Raw genomic sequence first — 23,976 nt, 5'->3', positions numbered from 1 at the left:
ATGAATATATAAAAACAAAAAACTATTATTTTGTAAAGTATTAGAATTTATTCTAATGTAGGCCTAATGTTTATTACATAAAGCATTAATAAAGAAAGAAAATAATTTATGTCGAATGAGGGTTCAACAAGAGCAATTAACCTTCTTACTTTGACCCGCAATACACGAAGGGGGGGGGGGGTGATAAAATAAAAAGTGAAGAGAAATGAAAGTTTAAATAAGCTCTTATTATGTATATTTAATTAAATTACAGGCTTCAAATTTAATAAGAAATAATCGAAAGGAATGTTTAAAGCTATTAACGGAGAATGGATTCTTAAGATGGTTTGAGATAGCATATTCTTTGAAAAATTATTTCTGACAATATGTCAAAGCTTTGCGGGTATTATATTTATGTTTTAAGGTCAGTTTTAGATGCAATTAGAGGAGAGGAAAAGCCTTTGGAACACATAAACATAGAACTCATTCAATTTATTTATCATGTTGGTATAATAAGTAATACGAACAACCTCGGCAACCAATTGCATATGACACTAGTTTGTTCATGCTTTTTTTCAAGATTCATAGACAAGAAATAAACTGTCTTCAAAATGTTGTTTGGTGATTTACTAACCATGAACAGGCCTTTTAGACCCGCTTTAACGCTTTGGACACTTCCTTTCTTATCTGATGAAGATGAGTCTTATCATTATGTATCAGAAATAAAGTCTTTGTAACAGTACTTTCCTGGCTGGTTATCTTCTTCATGTTTTTCTTCTAATTTAAATCAATATAAGTGCCTCATATTCATAGACCATTCAAAATGTTCAGCTATAAATGTATTTATCTCTTTCACACACTCACACACCCCCTCACACACACATGCTACCCCCCCCACACACACACACTATGCTCCCCCCCCCCTCTTTGCCTCTGACTCCCTTTCTCTGCATTCCTCTCTCTTTCAACTACTCTGTCTACCCTGTATGTACAACTTCTTTGATCTTGTTGTTTGAAGGTTTGCATGGTGGCATGTAAAATTGCTGATGTGGTTTACGGTACACCATGTGGAGTGTTATAAAAACATTGGATAGAAGAAGAGAAGTGCATAGGCAAGAAAGTGGAGATTTGAGAGTATTCTTTCTTGAAAATAGTCCTGAAAAGGACTGTAAACCAGGAATGTTGAGTGAGAACAGCTTGAGTTGAGAGAGAACAGCTTAAGGACGGACAGTCAGCCTGTCCGAAACGTCGAGTCTCTCTACTACTCATCATCTCTACTCGCCGACTCAAGCCAGCATCTCCTCATCAGCTCTACTACTCAAGCTGTTCTCACTCAACATTCCTTCTGGTTTACAGTCCTTTTCAGGACTATTTTCAAGAAAGAATACTCTTCAAATCTCCACTTTCTCGCCTGTCCACTTCTTCTCTTCTTCTATCCACTGTTCCTATAACACTCCACATGGTGTACCGTAAACCACATCAGCAATTCTTTGATCTTGATTTTTTAAAGTGACATTAACACTGTGCAGTAGCACTGGAAAGTGAATGGTAAGGTTTTCTCTCAACTTGTTTAGCTGACTAATACATGCGAACAAAGCGGAAAGGAAATACTAGTACTTTCGTCCAATGAAACGTACTTACTTTATGTTATACATACGTGTATTACATCTTTACCTACAAATATAAAAGATGACAACAGATGATAATCAGACATTAAAGAAAATATGAGCCTGTCTGAAAAGCATTATTAAATCATTTTCTTTATTATCATGCTCAATTACAACATACATAATTGACCTTTCGATTCATCTTCTTTAAATGCTGTCTCGTGTTATAGATAAGTCATGCACAAATTATTTTTGTGTCATACTATTTTTTTATAGATCTTATTAGATTTCAGATTACAATGCATACCATGCAATCACATCTACTCATGGACATCAGTGCATTATTTATGTTGATACTCTATTATCATATTCAACAGTATTTATATTTGAAAAAAAACCCTCTTGAATCAAAGTAATACATGAAATAGGAAACATCTTGCAAAAATCAGTTTGAATCAGAAAAAATAATGATGGCATCATTTTTGGAGGCTCAAAGACGTAACCTCTAATAACCTCTTTTAACAATGATGTTTTTTCGTTTTCTAAGGCGGCAATGTATAATGGTCAATACTTTCATATATAGTCTTATTTCGACTATATGACTTACAAATCGTATTTAATCTCAGAGGTACTAAATTTTGTCAGGCTCTGCTTCTTTTTTTAGTGTCTTGTTTCTCATGTTTTCTACATCATGTGTAATCAAACTATTGATTTTGTATTTGTATCTAAGATTTATTGCCAATTTGTCGCAATCCTTATGCATCATTTTTGTTATATTGTTACCTTTAACATTTGACACGTGAGAAATAAAGACACTTGAACTGAATTGAACTCTAAATTATCAGCACCTTCTTCTGACTCTGTAAAGACTGTCATTTATTGACTCCAGTTTTCATCCTTGAGGAATGGTAGTCTGAACTTTCGATAATTAGCAGATGATTTTCAACCATCCAAACAATTGTAATGTTTATTTGCATTACTCTTTTAATCATAGTAGCGAGGAGTGAACACACACACACACACATACAATTGTAAACAAATCATTAAAAGTGAGGATTTAATTAATCTTAATTACAGAAAAATTCTGGTTGAGGTAATCATAAAATTGGCTCAAACAGAATGCATGATAATGACCTCAGTATAATTAGGTAGCAAATTATTCTAATAGATTAAAATTTGTTGTGTAATTATAGAAATTAGTGTTGACATCCGTGAGTATACTGCTCATTTTCAAAGCTACAGTTAGGACAGGTGCTTAAGCACATTTGTAAAATTTTAGTATTATCATTTCTCTGCTAGCATTCATTATTTCTCCTCTGACTGGCTTGAATTATAACAGAACTCATGAAAACATGATAGCTATTGGAACAAAAAAAAATATTGTTAAAAATACAATATTAACAGCCTTTTAGAATCACTTTGAGACAATTTCTCCCATGTTCAAATTGGCAACCACATCTGATTTATCATGTTGACAATTTATTCTTTGTAGTTACATTTAAAAGATCATAAATGAAAATATGTCTACGAGTTTACACCAAAAAGTTTTAAAACTGAGAAAATTTAATTCAGGGAAATGATACATCAGACATATTGAGAGAAATATTTGTTCTTAAAAGTGGCTATGGGTAAATAATTATACAAAAAATTACCAGCATTTAATATTCTCAAAAAATACTGAAGAAAAACACTTCTTATAACTACAGTTAAACATAGAGGCAACTGAGCATGATAAAAATTGCACATTTCATTTGATAATTTAGAATCCACAGCTTCAGAACTTGTTCAGGTTAGAGTACAACACACACAAAGGTAAAGAAATTTTGAAGAGTAATATCAAATAGCATGTTTTGAAGCAGTTGCACAGAAATATTAAATCTAAAATGAAAATACAAAGAATTATGTAAAGTTTGATCCAAAAGGTTAAGCATTTCCATGTACCGATGGAAGACTGACCTACTTGCAAATATTTTATTGTTAAGCTCTTCATTGATCAGCTTGAGGCAACTAGAAAATGAAAAGCTGATTCTAGACTATTGCCTATTGGGTGAATTTTCTTGAAATAAAAAATGAAAACAGTATGGAGAATGTCAAGAATTTATAATGAGATCACTCATTCGCAGGGTTGGGCTAAATTAATTTCTTCAATTACAAATACGTAATTGGAGAAATGTTCGATTACAATAACTTTTAAATTATAATTGACCAATTACTTTTGTCAATTACAAATTACAACTTCAATTACTTTCTAGAAATGTCATGACACCAATTTTTATTTTTAATATATTACCACCTATTTCAACATAAGTTTAAGTTTCAGAGAAACTGAAAAAAGATGAAGGTCTGCCTGTTAATCTCTTTGATGCTGAAGCAGTTGACATGAACAAGGCCAAGAAATTAAATCACAAATTAAGTAAGTTTATTGTAAAATAATTGAATGTAATTAAAAGTAATTGAAGTCATTTACATTTTTTAAAAATTTTAATTACTTTCTTTCAACTTAAATTACAATAACAATTACTCAAAAAAATGTAATTAATTACATAATTGATCAATTACCTTGCAATTGAGCCCAACCCTGCTCATTTGTAGGAGAAAAGGAACAACAAAATTGCTATATCATGATAACATTGATAAAAACATGAGTCAACAGTGGTATTGAATTCTGGATTTCACAAAATATATAATGATGAACTTCACCTTTAGAAATTATGATAGGTGAACCAATTGCAAATTGTCCATTTAAGGTAATGATATCAATTGATATCTTCTACAGTATGTCCAATCCTCAACACCACATTAACAATGTCCACAGCCACACAAAATGAATTGAACCTCACAGCAAAGGAGTCCAAGATCAGGCAAGTCTTGTCTCTATCTAGACCCATAGAAGGCTTCTGACCACACATCCCATCATGCATTGCAGTCCGATCTGTGCTAATGGGATCATCATCATTCCTAGTTTCAGTTTTCTCTCCATAAGCAGTGTCAATTGTAGTCCTGCTTGCATCTGTTGTAGCTTCCTCTTCCATCCTGTACTCTCCATACTTGAGATTTCCCACAATGCCCCAAGAGCTTTGCCTCATCTGATTGGCTAGCTTCATGCCACAGCCACACCCACCCATTCTCTGCAGCCAATCAGGATCCTCCATGGCCTCCCTTGGGATGGACCAGCTGTGATGAGATGTGGAGTCCGTAACAAGATGGCTGGTATTTGTACACGAAGTTGCCACGGCGACTTCCTCTAAGCTGGATGCAAAGGTATCAGCTAATTTCAGAAACTGGCTTTTGGAGCACCCTGCATCTCTCCATGTGCTTTCATCCATGTGCATTACCTGTACATTGATTATGTAATACAGAACATAACAATAAAAAAGATAATCATCAAATTGTCAGTAACTACTTAAAATTAGTTAAAAGCAATGTAAATAGCCCCTAAAATGGTCCAAAGGCTATTATTGGCATGTCTTATAGCTGGTAACATTCTTATTCTGAATAAGACAAAGTAGTGAACATAAAACCTATTCATATATAAAAGTAATTTACATAATCCAACATCATCAAGTATAATTTTTGCAGGCATTTGTCATCTTAATACTAATACAATTACTTAATAATCAAGAGAAATCACATGTGAAGGGTGTGAGAGGGATTTGATTCTGACCTGTTCTCTAATATGATGAGCCAGGATAACATGGAGACAGCCAGCTCCAGGTACAGCAGTGGGATCACTCAAGGTCAAGGCCAGGGTATGATGAGCTACATTACATACATGCTGCTTGTACAAGGGGAGAAAAGAAATATACTTGACTGTATAAGTAATATGTGTAAGGAAAGGTAAAGTTCTACAATACTGTAAATGGAATTGAACTATTCAAGATATAGCCACACTGAGTGAGTGCTGAAAAATGTAATTGCATTCCTATCTTTTTCACACTAAGCATTTAAAACTGCTTAACTCAGTGATTAAGGATTCACTGGACAGGATGTATAAAGACAATATTTAGATCCACTTGACATCACTTTATAAAGTGGCGCTCAAAGTTAGTGAACCCCAACAGAAAATCAACATATTTAGAGCGTTTGATTTCTACCATGTTTTAGATATTTAATTGTAAAGTTGGGTGATAAAATATTACATTCAATAAAATCTGTTTCTCTGGGCTTGCCAAGCATTGTAGTGTTGTCAACATTCGACATGCACTCAGGATGAAGGGGTGCATTTTGTTATGGGGTTCGCTAACTTTTGAGCACCACTGTACATAAACCTAAATGATGTATTAATAATAATTTTAAAATGTGCAAAAAAGGTAAGTAGAGGAAGTGGGCATTAGACCATCTGGGCACTAAACCAAGTAAACCAAGTGATGTCTGAACCGAACAATGGTGTTAGACAATCTGAGATTTAAACTATCTACAAGAAGAACAAGTGGTTACAAGCCCGTGTATATAGCATGGATTAACAATTACCTTCATTTCCTCCAGACTCTGCTCAGTGTGATTGCATAATACCAGTGTACAAAGTGATGAAGAATTGTTCTGGAGATGGAGATAGCTCCTACCAAACATGACAAGGTGTTTGACATCCGACACCTTGCCTAAACTTGACGATGGGACTGCACAGTTGAAAGAACCAAGAACTTCTGCACCTAAAAATGGGAAATGATTTATGATGAAGTCATTGCCTACGGTCAATTTTTAGCTTAAAGTAGACAAGTGAAACTTACTGGTAAGTCAATCCATGGTAACTGTTAAGCTCCTCTGGGCTACATTTGATCTGACACTTCGCCAACCAATATCAAAGAGCCTTTACAATTAATATTCATATCAATAAAGTATATTGAACCTATTTTCTCTGCTTCAGAAAACTGAACCTGAAAGTGAATTTTGATTTTCCCTAGAATTTGTGCAGAGACCTAGCAGTTCCAAATACAAAGGTTTAAAATGTGAAATCTGTCAAAAAATTCTATATTTTATTTGGTATGTTTAAAACTATGACAAAATTTAATGCAAGGAATCCTCAATAACTTAATTTTCCAATTCAATGATTGAATAATCTATTTCATCAGTATCATTAACCCAGCATCGCTGTAGGTAAATAATAGTATTTACCAGTGATCTGCTGTACTGCTCCAATATGACGAATGGACAGACGATCCATGGCTAAAATCCCCTTCTGTCTGAGGTAGCTTTTGATGGATGGATGTATGACCTTTTGACATGCTATTAATCCAACTCTCATGTCCACAAGCTGATCAACCAGATCCCTCATGGCTTTCAGATTACTAGCTTCAGCTGTCACTCCTGGGGCCAGCTCAAAACTGAAATGACAAATAGAAACATTTATAAACATATTGCTTGTACAAGCTGTGTCCTTATGTTAATTTTTCAGATCCAAAGGTGTACACATAGGTAAGACAATGCAGGCATGAAACATAGGTGTAATAACTTGCACTTTTGAATATCACATAAAGAAAACAATTTTAGAGTACTAGAGAATCATTGTGCTTTTGATCTTGGCTGCATAAAACCTGAGAATTATACATAGCCTAATGTTTTTGTAATGAATGCTATAAATCAATCTCTAACAATTTTCATTCTTCAAAAACTCAATGCATTTGCCTGTAATATTCCAGTAAAAAACATGTCTTACCGAACATCGGTGTATTCTTCACTATCCCCTGACAGAGATATGTTGAACAGCACCACTCTAACACACCCAGCATCAGGTCCAATCTCTACCTTAGGCACTTGTAAATCCTTAGTAAAGAAAGCAGGAATATCTGGAGCTTCTATCAATATACCTTCTACAATATGTGATTCTGAAGGCATCTCTCCCTCTACTCCGATGAGTTGGACCTCAGGAATGGTCAGTGGCTGACCGTGGTCTACACTGGGAATGGAGGATATAAAGGATTGTACGATTAATCTTGCTACCAAGCAAAGGTCCCGCTTGACCAGGCCACACCCTGGCTTTGAAGCAATCACTGGGTGAACAAGAGACAAGAGTGTCTCCATGGACGCCACATTGATAGGTATCCTACAGCTTTCACTGGACAACATAGTTTTCTTGCATATGTCCTGCATTACTTCATTGACAGCTACACACATCATAGGATGTAGTCCTGTCTCCCAGCAACCTTGGATGAGTGAGCATGCCAGAAGAGCAGCATGAAGACCTCCATCTGAATACACCTTGAGATGTCCCTCCACTGCTGTAGATATCATCTTCAGCAGTGGTTTGGATAAGGAAAGGGTTGACAGTAGTCTCTGGCTGGAGGAAGTCAGGGTAACATGGCCTCCACACTGGTTCTGAATCATTTTCAAGTGCCCTTGCGGTCCGTAGCATGATTTGATGATGGATTTGAAGGCTTGGAGAGCACGGATGTTGGATGGATGTTGCTGGTCATAAGAGCTGATGCGAGATTGTTCCTTTGGAGTTTGATAGGCCATACTTGTTCCTGGGGACACAGCAGACATCTGGAATCAGAACAGAAAACATTTCTAAATTAAAGTTACCAGTAACTTTAATCATTGGATAGAGGACCTGTACTCATAAAACTAGTTGGCATCAAACTGTCATCCTCTGAATGAAAATAAATCTAATGTGGGGCGTTGTGGTCATTTGATTATGATTCTCTTCTTTCAATCTGAGCGGCATGGGTTTAATTCCCAGCCATGGCATGTTTTTCTTCTGCAAGAAATTTACCCACATTGTGCTGCACTCAACCAAGGTGAGGTGAATGGGTATCCTGTAGAAAGAAATTGCTTGAATGCTTGAGCGCCGATATAGGCAGTGCAGCTAAAGCCGGGGCAATAATAATAGAGATTTGTATCCACATGCCAAAAGTGCTATATATTATAATTATCATTATTATACATTAAAATATTTTTTTTTTCCAAAAGAATAAAATCACCTGAAACCAGAATTAGAATGATAACACTGTTTATTGATCCCCCCCAAAAAAAACCCGATACAGTTCTAACGTAAATAGAATGCACAGTAGAACTGAATTTTAGCACTTGTCATGTGCATGATTTATTAAACTATAAAAAAAAATCACATGTTAATCATAATCTTGTAACTACAATGATTTTAAGAACAAATGCTTTCTAATAGGTTGTACTTCCACAATCATTATTCAAAGTAAATCAAAAATAAATCAACTATATCAAGTAATTCATTTTTTCCAACTCCTACATTTTGATAGTTAGTCTGCCTATTTCATGTCTCGAAACATTGAAAAAAAAAACATCCCTTTTTTTCCATAAAACAGGAAAATTACAATAATACTTTACCTTGATCAATGGTCTGCTTAGCTAGATGATTTACTTCTCATCTTTCCCAATAACCAGTACAGTATCTTGCTCTTTCCTATCCTCAATCCTAGCTGAAGTTTTTGCAATCTTCTGAACATTGTAGATCAAAAGGTGGGTCGTGACCAAAGCAATTCCAACACTCATGAACTTGTGTTCCATTATAATCTTTTTGAGACCCATGGTAATATGTCCTTCAGAGATATTAAATTTCAAAAGTCTATGGTATGTCCTAAATTCTCCACTGATTGCACAGGTATTGGTACTCCAGTGATCTGCAAAAAAAGAAGACAAGAAGAATTCATGTACATCAGTCAGTCTTTGAAATGTCTTTTAAAAGGAAGACCAAAAATAGACATTTAGAGCCAAAGTCCACAGTCACTTTGAAGAGCATAGATCTACTCAAATCCTAAACTATATAATCCATTCCAACCTTGTTCACTTGGACAACTCCATTACTAGTCACATCTTTCTCCTGAATAGACCCAGAAACCTTAGTAATTTTCTATCATTTCATTATTCATTATATCAGTTTCTAGAAACAAAATGACATAGGCAGTTAGTTCGTTATCATCCAGAACCCCAGAAAAAGATAATATACACCAATAAACTCTTATGTATTCAAGTGATGTCTTACTATATTACTCTTATAGCTCAACATCTCACTACAAGGATGGACAATGTTTCCTGCAGCATCTAGATAAAAAAGATAGTACTTTATTATTGCTGGGTCCTTACCCATGCAAAATCTTGATTGTGTAGTCTTATAATATATCCCTACTAGAAGGAATAATTTCTGCTTCTCTTTTCAACATTCACACCAACAAAATTGACAAAGGTACTGGGATCAAAGTTAGCTTCTGAGCATTCCTGCCATTAAGTTTAAATCAAAAGTCACAATACATTTTCAACTGTTTTTAAAAAGGATATTATAAAGACACTCTATAAAGTATGTATGCATTTGACAGGATGCCTACTGTGTGATTAAGCTCATTGGAGGACTCTCCCCTTTGCTGTCAAACATAAAAATATATTACTGAACACATGGGCTCTGCAAGCATTTTTTCTTATACATATCAATGCTTTACATTAACATCAAATTAATTTAACAGTTTCTTACTACAAAACTATACTTACAACTAATTGGACTTCTCAGCTGGTGACTTCAAAGCCTTTGATTTGATATAAGATGGAAGACGATCTGAAACTTTCTTCTTTGAATGTCCAGCTTCTTTATTGAAGACAGGATCATTGGCAATGTGGAACCATCCAACATGAATGAGTGTAATACTTATTAATCCTACAAAGAGTACTCTGTTACGAACAAAAAAGTTCTTCTTTGGTGGATTCATGATGCAGGAAACGTTTCCTTCCTCTTTCAGAACTCAAATGCAACAGACTAAAATGAAAGGGTAAAATAAATCAAGATTAGTCAATAACTTTAGATGGAACCTCAGATCTTAATCTTATTCAAACATGGAGTACATCAAGTTCAAGTTATCAGAAATAGAAAAAAATATATATCTTCAATTCATCATTCATTAACCAAGTCTAAGATAAATCATGTCCTGATAAAATGAGAGTGAGTCCTCGTACTCAAAGCAGCAATCATATCAGGTGGATCTGACTTCTGGAGAGCGTTTCATGAAAGGACTTGTCGGACATTTTATCCAAATTTCATTACAGATCGAGAATTTGATCTTAAACACATAGGAATAATGCCGAAAATTTGTTCACAAATTATTATTACCTCCTACTAACTTAGCCTCTGTATTTACTAAGTCCTATTTCTTCCAACAGTTACCATAGTAACAGTGCTTCTCAGCAAAATCAAGGAAAGTTGTCAGGTCTGACAACCCAAACATGGTCAGGTGTGCGAGGTTATTTTAGCTATCTAACCTCGCACCAAGCCTTCAAGGTCCTCCACCAAAATAAGCCGAATAAAATTTCCATCCACCAAGTCATGAAAAAAGTACTCTACAGAATCAAATTAAGGGCTGAATAAGCACACTATACCCAGCAATCCTCAATTGGCAAGAAGTCTACCTACGATATCAATAGAGTGATATGGTGAAAATTTTTATAATAAATATTTTAGAACAGTTTCTGCTGTCAATTGCTCATGTTTGAGTGGTTAAACTAGTAGATTGTTTCAGGTACAAGCTTTATGCTGCATTATTGTATTGCATAATTGGCACGGTTTGAATCCAGCACGATACATTTTATTTTCAGTTGTAAATCGATAACAAAGATGGAATGGTGATAATGAATTCACATGACCGACCATGCATGTCGAAAACTGACAAAAAATCACGGACTTGCACTTGGTCTTGCAAATACGGCAGCTGGGAGTAAAAGCCATATTGTTGACAGGATTAGGAATATCAAATAAATCAATGTTACATCATCCGTCCATTTTGAGGTAGCTCCCCCCCTGCTTCTCTCTCCTTACTTACTGGTCACATGAATATCAGTATGTGGGACCGAACAAAATGTGAACTTGATATGGGAACTTCTTGGAAGATCCAATGGGACCAAAGACCAATACTATTTACCGTAGGCCTAGATTGAAATCACTACATGATTGTGCAATATTAAAGATATCCATATAGTGTTCCTATTCCATTGGTAGAAACATAAATAACTTAGATCTAGATCTCGTACTTGCCTTTTCAGAAGTTTATCTCAGGTTCAGCTGACAGCATCGGCATTGCACACAATTTCGGTTACACAAGATCGCTTTGTCGCCCTCTAGAGTTACCGTAATATGAAGTTGACAAAATGGCAGCGCTCAGTGGAACGTGTGTGAGGCAATGGTTACGATTTTTGGGTTCGAATGCAGCAAGAACAAGGACTGTGGATCATAGCACTCACCGTAGAACATTACCGTCTTCAAATAATCATGCCAGGCTATTAGTTCGCCCATTATCAGTGACTACATTGCTCAGAAATGAGGAAAAACAGTCTAATCAGCCGACGGAAAGTGCGATGCCATTGGTGGCAATGCTCCGTGAGGCCGAGGAGAAGGCGAAACGAGAAACAGAGGATGACCGGAAAAAGAAGGAGGAGCGAAAAAAGAGAACGGCACGCATCCAGAAGTGGGCAATGCGCATCACGGGGGGAATGCTTGTTGGAGCATCATTATTGACTGTTTATGAATTAGGTATTCCGGCACTCCCCTTGTTCTTGTTAATCTTTACTTTTCTTACTCCGAATTAAGTTAACCAGTCTTACTCCTAATTAAGTTAACCAGTTATAAATGTGCTATTTCGGAGGAGTTTTTCAACATTTTCTGATTTTTTTGTCCTACACAGATGGATGACGGCCATTGGGCTAGTAATGGTGGAGCTCCACCAATGCCTTAACTACAGCGCCAATGGAGAAAAGGGTGTGATTTTGCACCCTCTATTACTCCTAAAGTCGGCTTTTTTGATGGAGGAAAAAAAAGGAAGAAATGATTAAACTAGATAAATTTACATTGAATACAATCAGCTTACCTCTTCCGAAAAATATGCTAAAAAATAGCGAATTTTGATGAAAAACAAATCAGGATAATATTGGTGAAGGTTTGAGGAAAAACAAAGAATAAACAACTTGGATCTATTTGAATTTTTAATTATTTTATTTGTGACGTCATTTGGCATGCAAGCAGCTTTCCTACATATCATCAATGAGTTGTCATTTTAAATTTTGTTTTTACAACAATTTTTTTTTTGAGGGTGAACTTCCCTTTGAGTAAAGTAAGGTAGATGATATCTAATATGGGTGACCATATTATAACTTATTTCTGATCGATTAGATATTGATGGTGATGATGTTATTCAATTAAAAAAAATTAAGAAGTTCAGTAAGATGGGGGTCGGGTGTCCGGACATTTTTTATTTTTGAAGCCTTCTTTTTTGTCTTTGGATTATACTAAAAATATGAATTCAATATTTGTAATCATCTATTTTGTTCTTTATAATATTTCCTAACATTTTGTACTGAAAATTTATGAAACTTTGCTTGTAAATTTTTCCAAATGACATTCTAAAATTGATGATCTGGACACACAACATCTGGGTATACCACCTAGACATCGGCCAAAGTCAATATTGGAGACAATGATGACAATCTTACATATTCATTGGAGACTTCCTTTGCAAATGAACAACAACCACTAAACAAGGCAATTTTGTTTCACTGAGGTCAGAAGACTCTGAACTTCTCAGTTGCTCATTTATTTTATGTGTGGGTGACGGGTTCACTTCTTGTCATATTGCTGTTTGCTGCAAGGGTAATCACTTTGAAGCAAATATTAACCCCCCCCCCCAAAAAAAAAGTGGTCTCTAAATGTTGCCTGTGCAGTCATGTTCTAAATTGTATTGAAAATATTGAATGAATGATGTGAATGGTCTCTTAAATGATTCCACCTTTATCAACTGTACTACTACAGTAGTGATGGCTCTTGATTGACAATTCTATGATGACCATAGTACCAATAATGCCTTCATCTTTATTGGTATAATTCTTTTGTATCAGTTTTGTACAGAAGGTCCATGGGTATTTATTTTCTAAATGTAACAGAAATTTCATAGTCAAGCAGGTTAACTCTTTATTTTTAAAGTCAAACCTTGCAACATTTTATGTGACTGTTTGGTAGATGAGGCATTATATATTTCCTTTTTTTTTAGTTTGTTGCTTAATTCACTGAAGGGATTATTGCCTCATCAGATGAAAAGGAAAGATGCTGCTGGACTGGGTTTGGATATTCATTTTTACCCATTTGATATGAATGAGAATAAAAACAGATTATTTCAGGGCGTGTACATGGTAGAATAAATTTCTATACATGTAGAACCACCCAATAATAATCACGGTACAGTAAAAGATACTTGTTAATATTGATTATCTACTTCAACAATTCCTCTTATTTCTTGTTTGGCAGGCCAACCTCAGCTAGATGACCATGGAAAAGTGGTAAGGTTCCAAATATCTTTTTTTTCCTTCATTCATATGAATCGATTTGTATATACTTATTCTTTCCTTTTTCTTCTAAAAGAAATGCCAGTGAGCTACAAGGTATCTCTCTGTTATAAAAGTTATATTTCCTAACAAATCTTGACCACTTACAGTTTTGTACAAATGTGATTTTGACATTGAAATATCAACATCTTACTATCATACAAGCTATTAAAATAGAATAAAGGAAAAAACATGAACTGTATGTTGTAAATATGATGTGAATAAAATGTATATTACATGTATAATTGCCTATAAATGCTAAAAAGGAAGGACAAACACCCTGAGAATCTCAGGATTTTTTTTATCATTTTGAGCAGGAATTAAACTGATGCAGTTTTATTTCACATCATCACCAGAGTTGTTTACATTGCCAATTCCTGGATAGCATTTCTTTTACTTCATTTTCATTTGATTTGTTGTAACCAGATAGTTGATGAGTTTGAGAATGATTTCATCGTCTTGGCCTATTTGAAGAGGGCATATAAAGAAATGAACACCTACAGAACAGTAAGTATTGTTTGAAATTGTGTACTAGGAATTATTATAGAAGAATTGTCCATTGTGTCTATGAATTTTGGCAGATTACGATAATGCCTTTTTTCAATCAGCACTTCAAATAAATTATACAAATGACTTTTATTTTTTTGTCATTCACAACTTCTGTACATAATTAAATGGTTTAATTTTATACGGTAAGTTATGAAAAATATTTTGGCTATATTGTCTTAGCCTTCTTCTTGGAAGATTGTTATTTTGAAATTTGCTATGGTTTATTGAAATTATATTTCATGCACTCATTCGGAAAAAAAGGAAGTGTAGATTTTCGTTTTGATAAATTCTACATGAAATGCTATATGTCATTTACTATTTCATATTTGGTAAGCAATTAGGAAACATTGAATAATGCCCCCCCCCCCTTTTTTCATTTCTCACTTTGTCCAGATGATTGCAGAACCATCAGCTGAGAAACTCCTTCCAGATCCTCTTGTAGAACCATATTATCAGCCACCATACACTCTCGTTCTAGAGATGAAAGACGTCCTAGTTCATCCAGAATGGACGGTCAGTTTTACATACTCCTATTAATCTATTTTGTAGAAAATCACTTTAGGCTATGATCTCAAAATACAAATCTACTTGGTACCTGTACATGATCTCATAACTTGTTATCACTATAATGACTAGTATTTCTGAACTTATACTTAAATTTTGTAATCATGTTATTCACAATGTTGAATTCATTAAAGAAATTCACAGAAAGTATAGAAGTTTGCCTCATTAAACAAACATGTTTTCACCAGTTTCCCACCAAAGCTATCACATGGTGAACAAAAAACATTATGCATGGCTGATCATCAACAAAACGTAATGTTGAGTAAATCTGAAAGCTAGCCTGTAAAACCTTCATTTAATGAAATCATTTAATTTCAAGCCTTATTTAAAAAAAAACAGGACTTTGTTATTTCTCATCCATTTTCTGTAATTGAGGTATCAAACTAAGGAGCAGATATTGAACATTTTAAAAATGTGATTTTCTTTTTGAAACCCAGATACCACCTGCCAAGTTACTTTTTGGTAACCTTTCTTCAAATTATTTTTACTCATGCATGAATGAGAAATCTTCTATGATATACCAGATGAGGGGACTCTAAGCTTTACAATGATTTTGTCTACTGTATTTATGATTAAGTTATGATAAATCATCGCTAAATCTCGATTTCGTTCATTTTGGGACCCACTGTATATATTTAAAAAAAGGAAACGTCTTTTATTTTTATTTTTTTCTTAATTCAGTATGCAAATGGTTGGAGATTTAAGAAGAGACCTGGAGTAGAATACTTCCTACAGCAAGCTGGTCCTCCATTATTTGAAATTGTCATCTACACCTCAGAACAAGGATTTGTAAGTACTGCCTCCAGGGGACTGTTTCATAATTTTTTTTGTAAACTTATATACAGAACCTTATGAACACATGGTTTGTTGCAAGCCAAATGTGTGTCTCATTAATTTCGAATAGCATTCGCTAAAGTTTGAACATCTTGATGAGGATTATTATTCTGTGCATTTTCAGGGAAAAGAATTATTACTTGCCTTTTTCAAACCCACTTTCCCAAATTATATTTGGAAATTAAGTCAAGCTTTCTTAAACTGACGGGAAAATAATTTTGCTTTCATTTTGGCATGTCTAATTACAGTCATTCATAATGCAATGCGTAATTGTTCAAATAGCTTGTAAAATATGACTCTTTATTGGGTGACACAACATTTGCTATTGTGACATTTAGTCTGGTGTTAATATCTTAGAGGGCGTAAGGTTAGAGTTGGGATTGTAATAGAGTTTTATAATAATTTAGAATAGTTTAAAGATGAGGATTAGGCTTTATTTAGGTTTAAGAGGTTAGATTTCATGTTTGGCGTAGTGTGTAGATTTTCCATCAGAGGAATTGTCGCTGGAGCAAATGTCAAGGAAACCTTTATTGGTTGTTCATCTGTTGAAAAGTGATAGGGCGTTTTCACATACTGAACTTATAAGGTATGATTACCTTTCTCATTCAGGGAAGATTGTACATGAAATCTGATAGAGCACCTTTTTTAATAATATTTTTTAGTAAAAACTTTTCTATGAAATTATTAATTTTTTAAAGAAAGCAATATTGAAATATATCCTAAAATATTTTGTCCAATTCCATGCTTGAAAGTTGGTTCATATAAAAAAGGAGAAGTAAATATTGGTTGACCCAATTAAATTTAGATATCTTGATTTTAAACTTTACCTGTTTTTATTACATTTAGATGACATATCTCACACAACATACATTCCAAATCTTTCATTTTATCTGATAATGGTTAAAGCTTAGAAAATTGATAATCTTTTGATTTACCAAAGCTTGAAGTGTCTTTTGGTTCAAGTCAATATCAGTAGTACATTTGATCTAAGGTTTATCTCAGAATTTTTTTTTGTATCCACTTTATATTAGAAGGGATTCATTGAAATGAAAAGTTTTAGGGGGAATTCAATTACAAGTGCATCTTCTTCGTGCATCCTATTTTGTATTACTTGCGTACCAAATAGTATTAGACAGTGCAAGATGTTTGATGAAAGCAACATTTTTATTACATTGGAATTGTTGCTTAATGATAATCAGGTACATTTTGTTGGGTTATATGACAATGTTTAACCCACTCTCAGTTTACACTGGTTTTGACAAAAGTAAGTTAGACCTACCAAAAGTACCAATAGCCCCACATGAGCTTGCCTTGAATAATGGAAGGTCTAACTCCTTAGAGCGTACTTGATTTTATAGTACACATGCTGGTACCAGACTAAAATAATGTGTGTGAAAAGAAAACAAATGTCAAGCAGCCATAAAAAAATATCCATACAAAGGAAAGTATGAGATTAGGATAAGCCAGTGTAAACTAAAATCCTGTTAAATAAAAATCAGATGTGTTTACATCAGATTATTTTTTATGTGCTATTGTTTATTGTTTCAGACTGCATTTCCCATCCTGGATTCCTTAGATCCTAAGGGTTGTATCATGTATAGACTATTCAGAGATGCAACCAAGTATGTCAACGGTCATCATGTCAAGGTTTGGCATTTTAATTTTTTTGTTCATAACGATACTCTGACTCCTTCATTACTGACATTTTAGTAGATATTTTAAAAAGTTAGCATTATAGGTATGTTATAACTGTAGGATCATTGTATAACTGGGCTAGTATTCATTTTAAACTAGAAAAGGAAATCTACCCACAATTTGAATTCTGTTTTCTGACAGAAAAATGAGAGAAACATAAGGAAAAAAAAACTTAAAAAAAAAAGAAGTTATGAATGCCTAACAGTTGCTTTATGCATCACATGTGAGGTGCTCTTATTTATCTTAATGTTATATGTTGTTAATTTTTAATTTTCATTTATATTCTCTGAAAGATTATCCATTGAATTAATTGTGCATAAAAAATTCAGACACATTAATTTTACACAATTCTGTGAAAAGATCAGCCATGGGTAAAGTTTTAGATATTTAATATTTAGAATTTTACAACATATAGGAGAGCAGGTAGCAAGAAAACTCACTAAATAGAAACTCAGAAACATCAAATGTTATCTTGAATAGATTTTTGTAAAAATTTCATTTATTAGCAGTCATATTTTAAAACCCTACTTGTTACAGGATCTGTCAAGTTTGAATCGTGATCTTTCCAAGGTGATCATTGTTGATTGCAATGCTAAGTCATATCAGCTACAACCCAAGAATGCTCTTGGTCTCAAGAAATGGGAAGGCAATGATGATGACAGGACTCTCTTTGAATTAGCTGCTTTCCTTAGAAGTAAGTTTTCACTATGAGTCAGTGCTTTTAAAGCTCCTGTTAGATTGCCTAGATGAGATTTCAATATAAAAAATAAAGTAGCAAACTTGATTTTACAAAAGGATCTGTTGTTGATATCTATTACCTAAAGAAATTTCATACAAAAATGAAATAGCATTAGTCAAAACTAAAATTTCAAGTATAGTTTGTTTTAGTACCTTGAAAAAATATTGTCTCTTTTCACTTTTGTCACATCTGTTCCTTAATTTTTACTTGATATTCCATGAAATTTTAGGTTAGAATATCTGTATTTGTTTCATAATGTGCATTCCACATGCAAATATGAATTAAATCAAGAAAAAAAAGGAAGGTTCTTTAAAGATTTCTATGTGTGGGTTTTCTCAGCCAGGCAACTCTGCCTATTCCAATATCCAAGGAAGGTATCGAGCTGGACTGAAGGCTAGTCTCTGCAGGGGTGATGGATATTTTTGTTTCCTCATGGCTTTTCGGGCTAAAAGGGGAAAGCAATCGGGAGATACTGTAGAATGCACGATTTTGTAAGCCCCATTCAATCGTAGACGAACCTTGTACGTCATGCGTGTTCGTCAGACTAGTCCAGCAATCTCCGAATGTTTCCGAAAACGTCTGAAATTGACCGAAGTCTGAGGCTACATGTTCAGAAAATTGCAGCTTGCGCTCTAACTGGATGTGAGCTAGACTGCTCACCAAGCTAGATGAACATGATGAAGCCTATCGATCGCACCGAACACCTCAGCCTAGCTAGCCTGTCGCGCGGTGTGCCGTGAGGATATATCATGTGCATGTATGCTGCAATTATGTGAGTGTTGACAGACCGAGTGAGGTAAATTCAAGCAAAGACAGCAGAATGTGACAATAATGGATTCATTAGAAAAAGGACCAAACCCAGTGCAAGGATATATCTTCACAATGCTTATGAAGTGTGGGTCCGACTAAGGGACATCTTAAATTTCAGACTAGAAGCAGGCTTGGGCGATTGGACGAGGAGTTCGACCTCCACCTTTTCCATCGCCATGGCTTGCAGGCCCAGCGGCGATAGCTTGCACGCAGCTGCAGCTGCATATGTGGCGCAGCGATTCGAATAGCCGAGGTATCCCAATTTGTTTAGTTCAATTTCGCTGGTCCTAAATACGGTGATAATAATGCCTGCAGTCAAGAGAAAGTGAATTGCTTGCAAATACATGAATTACCCCTTGCTGGATGTTTTCATAGAGGGTTTGATAACCTCACCGCAGTGGTGAACCTTTGTCAATTTTGATATAGAATTGTGTGAGATCAGTTTGCAATTAAACTGAATCTCTAAAGTTGATATAGAAACTCCTAGTTCTGTAAAGGAGAGATGAAATGAATGCTGTGATAGTCACATCCCTCATAAATTAAAAATGTGCTTCGAAGAATGATCACCCATGTCAGAGAAACTATTCTTCAGTCATAATTTCAATCTGTTTGATATCTTTCAATTTATTTATTAGGTAAAGAATCACATGAGTAGATATATACATTGTAAAATGTGAGGATCAAACACCCTAGGAAAGCCAGAGGCTTGAAAAGCAGGGGGATCCATGGCAAATAAATTACAGTGATACAAATACAGCAAATATATTAGAGTAGGAATAAAATACATAGGAAATAGCAATTGAAATAATACATGAAACAGGTTACAATATTTACAATACATGACAAAACAAAAAAAAATATATCATATAACTGTGTTTAATTTTGGTTTAATTTAAATTAAATCTTTTTACTCTTTTAGGCTATTTCTTAAAAAGATGACCATGATTGTAAAGGATGAAAAATACTCATCTATATCACTGTCTTACAGTGATTCCTAAACATCAATGGTATCCAATTTTGCTGACAGTATTTGATGATTTACAAAAAAAAAAGTTCTCATATTTTCTTCCCTTTGCGAAGCCATTGCTGCTAGTAATGTTGAAGATGTCAGAACAGTACTGGAATTCTACCAACAGTTTGATGACCCAATGGAAGCTTTCAGGATCAACCAGGCTAGATTACAGGTCAGAATAATTATATGATATTGATTATACAACTCCTCAGAATGTTCTGTAATCTAATTGGTCCAAATCGGATCACATGATATTCAGTGAATTGCGCTATTGCATCCAAAACGCACTATCCTGCACTCTGACGTCATACCAAAAGTACTATCCTGCACTCTGACGTCAAAGTGCAGGATAGTGCGAAGTCTGGAATATCTAGAATTATCTAGAATTTAGATAAAGTATAGCATTTGGGGAAACTCAGTAACATTTGGGGGTCGTATAAAACAAACAATGCACGCATTCTTGTGCTTAGAGGAACTGAATAATGAACTCTGTGCTCTACTCGCAAAATGGATAGATATACCGCACTCAGTCCTGCGGACCTCAGAGCGGTATATCCATTGACTCTTCTCGCACATCGTTCATTATTTGGCCCTGCATGCACGCACTTACATGCATTATTTGTATACTGTCCTGAAAGGGATACCACACAGAGAAGTCTCATATTGCCCCAAGTTGTGACAGGAGCAATATGGGTCTTCCGAGGAAAATATATTTGTGGTATCTCCCAGAAACTAACGCCATTCAATATTATTAATACCTACAGCTGGATGATATGTCATTCAAGCAATTTATATGCCTGCTTGCTTTTTTCCAATTCCTGATTTCAGGTTATTAGTGAAGTAATCCTGGCGATATCATGTCATAAATTGTTATCATGCAGGCAAGAACGATGCGCTGCGTGCGCATCCAATGTGCATCCCCATCTTATGCCTGGGTTTGATCAGTTGGGAATATGGATATTATGGGCTGAAATTTAGTACAGAGATGCAATAGGAAAATAAATCTCATCGAGAAGGGATGTATGAATATTACGATTTACAGTTTGGAATTATTAGACCACTTTCCTACTAATGTTCCATACTTTATGGTCTAATAATTGTTACCACAGCTGTATTATGTTGTTATTTTCTGAATATTTTGGCAAAGTCTATCACAAAAGGAAATTTTCATTTGAAAAGTTTTAAATTTTCCCCCCACTTCGCTAGCTTGGCACCTATAAGAAATTTGTCACACACTATTTTGTGCCCCCTCAGTGTTTGGTTCACTATAAACCACTGATTGTAACTTTGTCATTATGGCAAACTACTGTGGTAACATGGCTCAGTATCCAATCATAATCAAGGATATGGTGGCTGCCATAATGGCAGTGGTACTAAAGTTTTAACTCTTTATGAAACAGGCCCCTGAGTGATAGATCAACATACTCTTTGATGATTAATATTTCATCTTCATTTGATGTATTGTAGAGGGAGCAAGAGGAAGAGGCAAAGAGACTAGCAGAAGCCAAAGAGAAAGGTGGTTCATCACTAGTAGGAGGCTGGACCAAGGGATTGATTGGAAGAAGATGAAACCACATCAACTCCTAGTGTAAACAAATCCGTCTTGTCACCACCTTATTCATTCAAACTTTGCCTGTCTACTATCTCAGATGTATGTTTATCAAGGAGAAACCAGTTTTTACCTCCATATGCAGCAATTGTATTTTCCTTTTGCACTTCCCGATTGGACCGTGGAAGACTCGCGTATAAAACGCCAATGAAGAGTCGAATTTGAGGCTGTTCAGGTTTTGGAGAAATTTGTTTCTGTGATGGAGAATAAGCATCTGGGCCCGTATTCCATAAACGAGATAAGCATGCTTAAGTCAAATATCTAAGCATTTTGTCTTATTTTTCTGTCTAAGATAAAACTCTTAGCCAAAACGCGTATTCCATAAAGAATTGGCTAAGAATTTTGTCTTAGAATTTGGCTAAGAGGTTTTGCGCAACTAAGACAGATATAGGATGAATGGCTAAGTAACTTTTCTTAAAACTGCAGATTCTGTATTTCATAAATACAACATGGCTAAGAATTTAGCCCTAACTTTAAGACAGCTGTGAGTTGTCTTAATTGTATTACTTTCAAGGTAATTCAGCCAACAAAATTTTACAATTTATACCTATATTGCATTTCGAGCTCCTACCTCATTTTTTAAACCGATTTTCATGAAATTTTGAACACACATTGGTCTTAAGGTAAGGAGGTGGAAGATGTTTTTCTTTTTCAGAAATTGTGTTGCCATGGTAACGGTATATAATGGCAAAAATTATGTATAAATCTTGCTGTTCCAACTACTTCCTCAGTTTTTAACCAATTTTCCTGAAATGTGGCACAAACATTAGTCTTGATGTGAAAATGTGCAAAACATATTTTATGCCTATATAAAAAATTGTGTTGCCATGGTAACAAAAAATACCAAAAATAAATGAAAATCTTGTGATTGAATTACTTTATCAGTTTTCAACTGGTCTATTCTCCTAAATACTTGGCATACACATTAGTCTTGAGTTGAAGATGTCTAAGACATATTTTTGCCTGTATCAAAAATCGTGTTGCCATGGTAACAACATATTATTTAACGAAAATCTTGTAGTTCGAACTCCTTCATCTTTTTCAACCAATGCTCATGAAATTTGGCACACACATCAGTCTTGAGTTAAAAATGTGCAAGAATATTTTTTGTCTGTATCAGAAATCGTGTTGGCAAGGTAACAACATATTATATAATGAAATTAGGTGAAAATCTTGTGGTTTGAAACCCTTTTTAGTTTTCAACCAATTCTTATAAAAGTTGGCTCACACATTGATTTTGAGGTATAGATCTGCAAGACATAGTCTATATTGGAAAATTTGTTGCATGAACCAATTTTTCTGTGGCCGGTCGAGACAAGTATTTCCTAATAAAACCAATATTTCGCAATTGGTAGCGAACTGATCTACAAATAAAAAAAATGTGATTAGACATGTGAGAATAAAATACTAGGCCTATACCGAGATTGCGACAAGAACTTGACAGATTTACAGTGAGGCCAGAAAATGAGATTGAGTCGATGTGGATTTTACTAAGATGTACCGGTACTTTGGAGCCAAAAAGAAGAAATTCACATTTGGCTGGATTCAACTTAATGCTAGATCCCTAGCCTACTTCCTTTTTGAATAGATCTAGACTAGCCTACATTTACTATTTTTTAGAACTAGAATCTATATTTTGATAGAGTCTACAAGTCTCTACTCTAGATCTCGACCTATAACTATGAATACCTAGATTGATGTTTTTCTACTTCTACTAGATCTAGATAGGGTCTAGCTTTTAGTCTTATTTTTCGTCTAGATCTAGGCCTACGTTAGAGATTCTAGATCAAACAGTAGACTAGTCTGAGATCAGCCAGTCCTAACGTTAGGGCTACCGGCTAGGCTAGAAATAGAATCTAGAATGAATAGAAGAAAGTATAGCCATAATAGGCTAGGCCGCCTAGACCTGAAGTAAATTTTTATATAAATCTAGGCCCCAGTCTAGACTGAGCTGTTGGTCTACTTGGCTTTAGGCCTGTTTTCTAGAAACCTAGATCTAAACAAACTCCCCAAAATGTATAAATTAATATCCCCTCCAAACAAATATATGGACCTAAAACAGAAGTAGACCTAGGCCTAGATCTACTTAGAATCTACATAGATGTCTAGGTCAGGACTAGGCCTAGATCTAAGTTTAGGCGTAGTTGGCAAGCAATGCATAGCGATAGGCCTAGCAGTAGCACTGTAGACAGGAATAACCGTCGTTTCTGGGAATTTATTTAAAAGTTTCTGACATTTACTGTCATATCACATTGGT

At 34.8% G+C, this 23,976-nt stretch overlaps 2 protein-coding genes across 3 annotated transcripts; one reads left to right on the top strand and one right to left on the bottom strand.

Annotated features, from left to right (window-relative positions):
* Window positions 1-1,721: 1,721 nt before the first annotated feature.
* LOC121418781 (McKusick-Kaufman/Bardet-Biedl syndromes putative chaperonin-like) lies at window positions 1,722-10,302 on the bottom strand. Of its 2 annotated transcripts, none has more exons than XM_041612885.1 (7): window positions 10,041-10,302; window positions 8,886-9,178; window positions 7,240-8,066; window positions 6,699-6,907; window positions 6,057-6,235; window positions 5,251-5,361; window positions 1,722-4,921 (listed from the first exon to the last, which is right to left on the bottom strand). In XM_041612885.1, the coding sequence occupies exons 3-7, from the start codon at window positions 8,064-8,066 to the stop codon at window positions 4,343-4,345; spliced, it is 1,905 nt and encodes a 634-aa protein (XP_041468819.1). In that variant the 5' UTR covers window positions 8,886-9,178; window positions 10,041-10,302; the 3' UTR covers window positions 1,722-4,342. The 2 variants fall into 2 exon arrangements, with proteins under 2 accessions (XP_041468819.1, XP_041468820.1); XM_041612886.1 differs by lacking the exon at window positions 10,041-10,302 and adding an exon at window positions 9,541-9,578.
* A 1,324-nt stretch (window positions 10,303-11,626) lies between these two features.
* Window positions 11,627-21,932, top strand: LOC121418784 (mitochondrial import inner membrane translocase subunit TIM50-like). The gene is made up of 9 exons (XM_041612889.1): window positions 11,627-12,066; window positions 13,831-13,862; window positions 14,334-14,414; window positions 14,850-14,969; window positions 15,702-15,809; window positions 17,403-17,501; window positions 18,087-18,243; window positions 20,179-20,282; window positions 21,578-21,932. Exons 1-9 carry the CDS (start codon window positions 11,685-11,687, stop codon window positions 21,677-21,679), a joined length of 1,185 nt encoding a protein of 394 aa, XP_041468823.1. The 5' UTR covers window positions 11,627-11,684; the 3' UTR covers window positions 21,680-21,932.
* Window positions 21,933-23,976: the final 2,044 nt, after the last annotated feature.

The sequence above is a fragment of the Lytechinus variegatus genome, chromosome 7 (genome assembly GCF_018143015.1).
Source record: "Lytechinus variegatus isolate NC3 chromosome 7, Lvar_3.0, whole genome shotgun sequence".
Lineage (NCBI taxonomy): Eukaryota > Metazoa > Echinodermata > Echinoidea > Temnopleuroida > Toxopneustidae > Lytechinus > Lytechinus variegatus.
This window is presented reverse-complemented; position numbering and strand designations above follow the sequence as displayed.